General features: G+C 42.8%; 1 protein-coding gene across 1 annotated transcript; it reads left to right on the top strand.

The window, feature by feature from the left end:
• Positions 1-1,416: 1,416 nt before the first annotated feature.
• Positions 1,417-7,975, top strand: RBX1 (ring-box 1). Its single transcript, XM_028746789.2, has 5 exons — positions 1,417-1,575; positions 2,458-2,536; positions 4,099-4,169; positions 6,418-6,503; positions 7,798-7,975. The coding sequence occupies exons 1-5, from the start codon at positions 1,498-1,500 to the stop codon at positions 7,808-7,810; spliced, it is 327 nt and encodes a 108-aa protein (XP_028602622.1). The 5' UTR covers positions 1,417-1,497; the 3' UTR covers positions 7,811-7,975.
• Positions 7,976-9,712: the final 1,737 nt, after the last annotated feature.

The following is a 9,712-nucleotide window of genomic DNA, read 5'->3' as shown; positions in this document are numbered from 1 at the left end:
GAGAGTTCAAAAGCAACTGTAGGAAGGGTTTGTTAGTACAATCATACCTTGGAAGTTGAACAGAATCCATTCCAGAAGTCCATTCAACTTCCAAAACGTTCAGAAACCAAGGCGTGTATTTATATGTACCGAGAGAAATCCCACTCACTTCAATGGCACTCAATTTCAATTAAGTGTACATCTTATTGTAGCTTTTGGAGCATCAGTGTTAAGTGCAATGGTGGCGTTTTCTTGCACTCCGTCTCTCTTTTCCTGATGGCTTGTTGCCAGGGGCCTAGGGGACCTCACCTATTGCTCCCCCAGATATCAAAAGAAGGAAGGCGCATATGGAGTATAAGAAGTGACTTATAATGCCCTGGTGCAACTTATTTGAAGTTACCCTAGCTTGCGCAGATATTCCTGGGGGGAGAAGCTGCCCGTGGTGCCCTCACAGCCAAGCCATTTCAGGACTTCATTCAGCGTTAACGCTTTGCCTGGATAGATTGTGCAGAAACGACGATGGTTCAGACGCAAGACCCCTGGAGCTCCGCGGGTCTTTGCTTACAAGTATAAACATGCCCAGGACACATCTGTGTGCATGCTTCTTCTGCTCTCAAGCGCGGAGCTACTTGGAACCACCACCGCTCGCCTAAAGGGGGGCTTCCTTTCGAGCAGATCTGCTGCTCGAGGGCTTTCGAGGGCGGCTGCTGCCCATAGGATCCGTCGCAGCCCCGATGCTGCAGAGTCGCGCGGGGGGACTCGAGCTGCACCTCCCTGCTAAAGACAAAAGCGCTGGGGTTGTGGGGGGGGGGTGAGTGTTGTGGGGGTGGCGCCGTACACAATGCCGGAGGCTAATAATGGATTCTCGAGAGATCAGCTACGCCACTGGTTTAGCAAGGATTAGTCATCCTAATTAGGGCTGCGCGGCAGCAGAGCGGGCGGATGGATGGGCAGCGCCGGGAGGGGAGAGCGGGGCGCCCGGGGGGGAGGCAGCGCAGAAACCCCCTCACGGGGCGAGAACCGATTAATGTGATTTTTCAGAGGCCAGAGACACTCAGCTCCCCTCACTCGGCCTTGGCGCCGAATTCACGTCGGTTTTGGGGGCCCTCTCCGCTCCTGAGGAGCTGACATTGAGTAATTTGCGGGTATCCCTTTAAGCGAGCCTGCGCTTGGGCCCATCCCCTCATCTCCTCCTCCCCCCGCCCTTGGGTTGGGCAACTCCGCGATGAGCGAAGGCGAAGACGACGCCAGGCCCTGCATAACGGGCTCCGCCCTGACGAGCGCCTTTAAGAGAGACGGGCGGCACGTGACCAGGCCCCTCCTCTCTCTCCCGCACACACACACACCTGTTTGTAGGAAGGAGGGGGAAGGAGGAGGGAGGCGGCCACGGAGGGAGGCAGGGTTAAAAAAAAAAAAAGCCAAAACAACGCAACGCAGAGGAAAAAATGCCGCGCGGCTTCGTTCCCAAATCCCGCGCAGGCGCGCTGATAGCATTCTGCCGGGACTGGCTTATCCAAAATGGCTGCTGCGATGGATGTGGACACACCGAGTGGGACCAATAGTGGTGCCGGCAAGAAGCGCTTTGAAGTAAAGAAGGTGAGAGGGCTGTGACGGCCGCCGGGACTCGGGGCCGCGCCAACGGAGAGAGTATTGGTGGCAGGGGCTAGGCCTCATTCTCGCCCGAGACCGGTTTCTCTTCTTTCGTTTTAACGTACTGTATGGGGGGAAGGCGTGTGAGGGAGGCCCTGCGAGCGACGAGGGTCGTCTTTGGCACTAGGGCCGAAAGAGGGTTTGTAACAGAAGAAAGCGAGCGCAGGCAGTAAACAGGTGGGTTGTTATTATCACCTGGTGGCACAGGGAGGCCTAGTTTCCGTGAACTCTACTCGCAAGTCCCATTTGAGAGGGAGTTGTCGTTACTGACACTTCTGTTCTCTTTGACTTGAGCTACATGTAGTGGAGAAAGTCAGCCTTCTGGGGAGGGGGGTATGGCGGGATACGCATCTTTATTTTGAAGTTACCAGAGTCATGGAGGAAGTGATGAAAGCGTCAGGAAGCTGGCTCTTCTATAACTCAGTTATAGTTCAGGCCATTGAATAGTTAGCTACTTCCTAATCTCTTGGTTTGTTTTACTTGCATTCTATGAAAATAACAGGCTGTAAACTAGGCCATGATATTTCCTCTTTACAATTCAGGTGCATAAAGTGATTATTTTTTAAAAGTCTGTGCATAGAAAACTTCACTACAGCATTGGATGAAGTTCAAAGCCATCTCTCTTAAGCAAACTGATCTGTCTATGTGATGAGCTCCTTGGTAGGCTATAAATGTGCATTGGTACTGGGGTTGAATAATTCTATTGCTAATTCTATGGATAAAAAGTTAATATTTGAATCAGGAGGAATGATTGCAAGGAATGGAGAAAGTCATTTCATTCAAAAATTATTGGTATGCATTTCAGATAAATGTCTTTTATTCTTCTAGTGGAATGCAGTTGCACTCTGGGCTTGGGACATCGTGGTTGACAACTGTGCCATTTGCAGAAACCATATTATGGATCTGTGTAAGTACCTGTAGATAGAGGTAGGAGGTAAGCAGTATAACTATGTATGGGCAGGTTCATGGCAAAGTGAAGGGAAGTGATGACGGAAATAACTTTGCAGCTGCCCCAGTGACTCTTGATGAATTGTGATGTTAGGTTACAGAGATGGAGTTAGGGCAGCAATTACAATTACAACTACATTTGCAATGTAAATTTAAACTAGTTGTACTTGTTTCGTCCTAGGAACCCTATTTATTGTGGTGTCATAGGCTTCAGAACTCTCTTCTTTATCCCCAGACCCTCACTGAACTGAACTTCCTTATGTAGTGGCAAAAACCATGACTTCAGAAAAGAAAATACGGTTATAAAATTAATTTAGCCTCTTAGATCTTATAGAAATATCATTCTTGTATGTTAACTGTTGAGTGGTATAGAAATTCCTATAAATAAATTATTAAATTTTAAATCAAGTTCTTCACCTGTTTGAATGGTCTTTGTATACTACAGTGCTTGATTTAATAACAAGTGGCTTCTGCGTCTAGGACAGGGGTCGGCAAAGTTTTTGTGGCTTGGGCCGGTTCACGGTCCTGCAGACGCTGCGGTGGGCCGGAGTGCACACGCACGCATGCGCAAACACTATTTCCGGCGCTCCTTCTGGCACGGAGGAGGCGTGCACAGCTTTCCATTGGCTGCAGGAGCTTTCTGCAGCCAATGGAAAGCCGGCCAGCGTCGCAGAAGGTGGTCCCCGCTCTGCTCCGCACCGGTTTAGTGCGGCGCACGGGATCCGACTGAGCGGGCAGCGGGGGTCCATGGGCCGGTTAAACGACCCCTAATGGACCTTAGTTTGCCAACCCCTGGTCTAGGAGAATCCTCTCTGTATCAGACTAAACGTTTCCCATAAACTTGAGAAGCAACCCAACATGGATGCTGATTTGTGAGGTGTGTCTATTCACTCCAGTGGGTTCATGCTGCATATGACTAATACTGGATACAACCCTGTGCCTCCAATAATGCTCAACTCAAGAATGTCATTTTAGATCCATCACAGCTAGTGAGGGTGAGAGCTCACAGTAGCCTAGTGGAGGACAACTTTATTCCCCAACCTGTGCCGAGCTCACAAGCCCATTCCAGTCCCAGCAGTTGTGGAGGAAGGGAATCTGTTCACCCCACTGTGGCGGACAGTGGGAAAACTTATATCACTTGCTGCATACTTTTATAAATTTGTCATGCTGCAGCCATTTCTGTCATGATATAACAAAGATGGAAATTCAAGAGTTTCTCTTAATGGACTTATGTACATTGAATGTTCTGTTGTAATTTGGATTGGCTTGTATGTTTTCAATATTCACTGATGAAACTGCATATTAATGTGTGCCTCCTTGGAAAGGCTTCAGTCTTGAAAGGTAGCCTAGAAATATTTGAATGAATAAAAAATGTGATGCTGAACTTCCCTTGTCAATGCTGCCTCCTTTCTGATGTTCTAAAAGACCCACATTTGACCGACAACTTACATTGTTTTTCATCTACTAGAGTCACTTGCTATGAATCATGTTAATTCATGTGCATAAATCTTCTTCTCACAGGCATAGAATGTCAGGCTAACCAAGCATCAGCTACCTCCGAAGAATGCACTGTTGCATGGGGTGTCTGCAATGTAAGGATTCTATTCTTCAACTATAACAAAGGCTGACTCTATTCTACTTTCATATCAGTCTAGGAAACTACCTAGAAGTATATTTCATCAAGAAGTAAAGTTTATGGTATCAGAGTCATGGAGACTTTGAGAAAACAAGGGTCAAATGAAATACAAGGCTGAGATGTGAAACAGTAGTTAGGGATAGAAGGAAAATAAGAATATAAGAATGAAGAGGGCACATGCACCCTGTCCTCCTTAACTGTCTTTGCAGGAAGGTAATTGGCATTGCTTCTCAAACAATTATGACCTGCAAATTGATCAATCATCACAAAATACATAATGGCTTACCTGATCCACTTAGATTGTATTTTTAATTTTCAGGAACGAGTTCCCACACTTACATAGGCAAATTGGCAGCACCCATACATAAGAGGAAAGTATCAGCCAACTCAGTACAGGAGAACCATGAGGTTTGCAGAAGTACTGGAAATATTTAGAAGAAGGAACCAATATAGTCCATTGAGGACTGGACATGCTCAATGGGCATGGGATTATGGCTGAAAACAACAGAAAACTATGTCAGAGGAAGAATAGAATAGAGTCGCTGGAAAGGAGGGAGTAAGGGACAGATATAAGAAGGGTGATGAGAACAGTCATTGCCTGGATAGGTAATTTCCTGGTTCACAGATGTCCCAATGTATGGAAATGAAAGATGCCAATAGAAATAAATGGTGAAAGCCAAGTTTTTAAAGGAACCGGGATTGGGCACAAGTGTGTCTACACCACCACCACCACCTCTAAAATGCAAAAGTTAACAGCAAAGAGTTCCTGCTTTTTATAACTCAGTTCTTTTTTAGTATGAAACATTTTTAAAAATCCAAAAATGTAGTTCATTGTGCTCATGTTACTGACTGGAATAACCTGTAGACAGGGGAGAGTGGTTTATAATGGCTCTGAAGTGTAATTCACATTGAATGCTACAGTTCAGTGACTTCCAGCAAGCCTGCAATGGTATCCAGTCATATGGGACTCCTATTGCACATACAGTTTTACCCCCACAATATCCTCACATTACAAGATAGACTGAATATAGTATTCAGTGGCCCTGCTGTATCATACCTCTACTGCAGATCAGAAGGCTGTGCTTAAATAGGGTAGCTTTCCAAAGCTCTGCAGTGTAATCTACTGTTACTATTGCAGGTCAGAGATGAAGCTGCACTGGTTTGAATTCCCAGAGGAAAAACCTTTTATCTACCAGCTTCCAGCAGTGGCCAATCTGTTTAAGTGTTATCAGACCACTTATTTGCATGAAGAAGCCTTATGCTCTTTTGACATGTATGCAGACTGGTTGCACTTTAAAATTATTTATACTGTATATGAAGTTAGAGCAGGGAATCTTGTCCTTTGATGCTAGTTTTTGATTTTTTTCACCCTCTTCCACGCACACGCACAAGACATTTTATTATGGGGCCCTACTTGTTATAAATTTCACATGGAAGAAGCCCAAATTATGTACATACATTGCAATTTTTTTAAGAACTTCAAAGTTTTTTGCAAGGCCATAATCTCCAAAGCAACTCTTAAAGAGTACATAAGGGAACCAGATGCTCAGATACAGCTTTCTTTATCATTTTCACTGCTGCTGTTTCAGTTATGAGGAAAGCAGATACTCTGTTTTAAAAGCAGCTTGCCTTGTTGACTATGAAACCTGAAGCATTGAAAACTGCAAAGAAGGTTCTGTTTGTGCGTGTTCCCATACATATGCTGAAATATCTACTCTAGCTTACAGAAAAGTGGTGGTAAAACGTAAAAAGAATAGAATTAAAAGTAAGTAGATTCGTATGACGGAACAAAAACTTATGACTATGAGGAGAGAAGGGTAGATGTAATGTAGGTTACATTTTGTCTGTTTTCACTGTGAAAGCCTTTCTCAGCCCCATTCTGTTTCCCATCTTTTTTAAAGTCATTCTTTGTTGTTGTTTTAAAGCTGCTTTAAGGTAGCCCAAAATTCTGTTGTGTTCAGCAAGCACAAGCTTGTACAGAAAACCAATGTAGTATTTTCCTTTGTGACTAGTTAACATATATAAATTCCTCTGGTTATTTATATAGTTGTGCTCACAGAAACTGTTTCACATTCTACAATTCTGGATGTTGACTGTCTTCTGCTCTCTGCTGTTATCTCATCATTTCCTAATATAACTTACTAAATTGCAGTGCACCCAGGTTGCAGCATGCTGTTTGAGTAATTTGGGCTTTCTTTTTTCAGCATGCTTTCCACTTCCATTGTATCTCTCGTTGGCTTAAGACTCGGCAGGTGTGTCCATTAGACAATCGAGAATGGGAATTCCAGAAGTAAGTATCTTATGCCTTTTGTTAGCAAGGGGAGTAGAGTTAAACATCCATGCTATACCGCTTAATTCATAACAGACATTCTCAATGTAGTTACAGCTCACCTTGAATCTGAAACAGGAACTTCTGCCTCCCACCACTGCATCTGCCTTACAAAGCTAAAGTGCAAGTTAGCATAGTTCTTAATCTCCCTTTAGACAGCAGAGAAAAGTGGCATTGAGTGAAAGCATAGTTTACATCTCATTGCATGAGTAGTTTGGGTTTTCAAATCCATTTAAATTGAGGTTCCCTTCTACCAAGGGATCTGTTCAGTGTTCCCTTTTTTAAGACGCACTGTTGTTGATCAAGTATGTTTTAATGGAAAGCTTGGCATGTTGAGCACTGATTTGCTATGAAGAACCAAAGAGCAGCATTAGATTACTGGTCTCTGTCTTAAAGTTCTGACTAGGTTAGCTGGACCTATTACTACTTCTGGCCAAAAACATGTTATATTAGGTGACATGTGCAAGCTCACTGCTTGTAGTAAGAAGCATGTGGAATTTGTGTAATATCAGGAAATTGTCCACTTTGTCTATGTTATAGTTAATATTTTTTTTTTGCATTACGCAAATACTAAGGTAGGCTTCCCCTATTAAACATTGCCCCCTAAGTACTTTGAGATATGAATTAATAAGACTGAATCATCTCTTCACTCTGCAAAAGTGTCAGGTAAATATAGTTCTGGAGTAAAGAGTGTTTGCTTGGTAGAGCTGTGGTGGCAAACCTATGGCCCTCTAGCAGTTGTACTCCAATTCCCATCAGCTCCAGCCAGTATGACTAATGGTCAAGGATGATGGAAGTTGTAGTCCAGCAATATATGGAAGACCAGAGGTTCCCTAGCCCTATGCTAGAGGATTTGTGTAGGTCTGCTACACATTTAAATTCTGAGATATGCCCTGTGTGTGTGTGTGTGTGTGTGCACGCGCATGCACACACACACACCGATTATATGTTGGGTCAGTTGCAATAGACAATTACCAGATGTGATAGGGGTATGATGTCTGTTTCCTACTGATTCATTGCTTTTAAAATCTGATCACCATCTTTGTAATAGCAGAATAACCAGCCTGTACAGATTAAGTGAACTTAAAGGTGGTATTGGCACATCTCTGACATGTTATCTAGACCTGATGGTCTCCAGATTTGCAGATAGTATTCCATAGCTCCTACAGCTAGCCAACTTCAGAGTGTATTTAAAAGCTAATTATGTACTGATAACTGCTGCTGAGTTCTAAAATGAGAATAAATTTCTTTCTAGGTATGGGCACTAGTAGGAGAGAGAAGACCACCAGGTTTATTGTTCTGTCTTCAGATAAGCCTTTCGTCTTGCAAGCAGGTTGATGAAGTCTGTGTAACTTAATAGACACTTACCTTGCTTTTTGTTTTCACCTTAAAATAGTTATTGTGAATAGTAATAAACATGTTTGTCTTCTGTCTGATAATGTTATTCCTTGAGTTCACAAAGTCAAACTAAGAAAGTTCTCATAGTTACTTTCATGTTTTGATTTTTTTGAATTTACACATACATGTACCTTTATAAGATAGTAAAATTTGCAATGCATTTTGGTAAAAAATTTGTTTGGGACATTCTCTTCAAAAGTAGTTGCCTTTATTGAGAAATTGTCTTGAGAAGTGCCCCTGAAGAAGACTTAACCAAAAAAGGTTGGGAATGTCACTATGTTATACAAATGTTTTATTATTTTGTAAAAAAGCATATCTATATATCATTTTGAAGCACAGGCGCTGCTTTTGCTTCAGCCAAAAATGACTGCATATACTTCCAGAGGTGGACTGTTCTAATTAAGAAAGTTATCTGAACTTCTGAACCCAGAAAAAAATTTCACTTTAAAGCTACGTGAATGTTGGTTTTTCTTGTGCCTTTTTATTGATTATTTAACAGTGGCAGGGACATAACACTCTTTAGCACAGAAATAAAAGTTTTCTCTTGCATTTTTCAATCCCGCATTAGCAGGGATATTTCATTACTTCAACGTCCAGTTGAAGATGACAACAAGTAAGGCAGCTTGCCCTTGAGCTCTATGGTCTGCTTTCATTTGGTTTTATTTTGAATAGTTTTAAAGTCAGTTGGCTCAGCTGTCAATGTTAATTGCAACATAAAGGCAAGGAGCATATCTGTTTTATCTGTTTTAATTTTACTTTTACGTGGGCTTAAAAACCATATATTTTAATTGGATGGCAGACGCTGGGAGAGAGCAGCTGTTTTGACTCAGCTGATAAGGAAAGACTAGAAGCTCATCTCCACCGAAGGAGACTCTCTGCAGTTTTAACAGTCTTAATACAGTTACCACATGAGCACAGTCCCATAGTATTTCAGATAAATTGTCTGGAATTCCACTTCAAAATTTAGTCCAGAAATCTGTGCTGGACTCTTGTCAGTCAGCAGCTGGAGCAAAGGATTATATGGGTAAAAATTGTAGGAGGGGGAAATAACAGTGACCTTACTTTGGATGTCTGCTATAGACCTCCATACAGGCCTGAAGACTTGGATGATGCCTTCCTATAGCTGATTGCCAAACATTCAAAAAGGAGACCTACAGTAGTCGTGGGAGACTTCAACAACCCTGCTATCTGTTGGAACTCAAACTGCCAAGAATGCAAGGTCAAACAAATTCCTGCATTGCCCCGCTGACAATTTCCTTTCCCATAAGATGGAAGAAGCAACAAAGGGTTCATCTATCTTGCACCTGGTCCTCACCAGCAGGAAGGAACTGATCAACAAAGTGGAATTACTGGGTTTCATGATACAGAGGCAAGGGAAAGCTGAGTGTAGTCGGACATGCATTCTTTAAGAAGGCTGATTTCGAAAAGCTCAAGGAACTACTGGGTGAGATCCCATGGTCCTATTCTTCTTCTGAGCATATTGACAGACTGGAGACCGTACCTCTACTACTACAGCTGTATTTTGTCACAAATAAATTTCTAGTTAGTGGAGTTTGATTCCAAGCTGAAATACTGAAGGCAAACGGTTTAATCCCTTAGCTCCATAACAATACGGAGAGGTGCACCTTTTGAAAAATACTTTTATTGTGGTCACACTGTTAATTTTTTTAAAATATTGCCAGAGGTGGCCAGTCTATAATAGATGCTGCAGGGTTATGCACAATACTTTTCACTGAGAGGTGTTCAAATATCCCCCTGCAGGTAAAACAGTT

This window comes from Podarcis muralis, chromosome 10 (genome assembly GCF_964188315.1).
Source record: "Podarcis muralis chromosome 10, rPodMur119.hap1.1, whole genome shotgun sequence".
NCBI classification, from domain to species: domain Eukaryota; kingdom Metazoa; phylum Chordata; class Lepidosauria; order Squamata; family Lacertidae; genus Podarcis; species Podarcis muralis.
The sequence above is the reverse complement of the archived record's forward strand: the minus strand, read 5'-3'. Positions and strand labels throughout refer to the sequence as shown.

What these genes read in the sequence shown, in the direction of transcription:
- RBX1 (XM_028746789.2), top strand. Translation starts at nt 1,498, where the DNA reads ATGGCTGCTGCGATGGATGTGGACACACCGAGTGGGACCAATAGTGGT. An exon ending in AGCGCTTTGAAGTAAAGAAG is followed by an intron (nt 1,576 to 2,457) that starts GTGAGAGGGCTG and finishes TTATTCTTCTAG; the next exon opens with TGGAATGCAGTTGCACTCTG. An exon ending in TTGCATGGGGTGTCTGCAAT is followed by an intron (nt 4,170 to 6,417) that starts GTAAGGATTCTA and finishes TTCTTTTTTCAG; the next exon opens with CATGCTTTCCACTTCCATTG.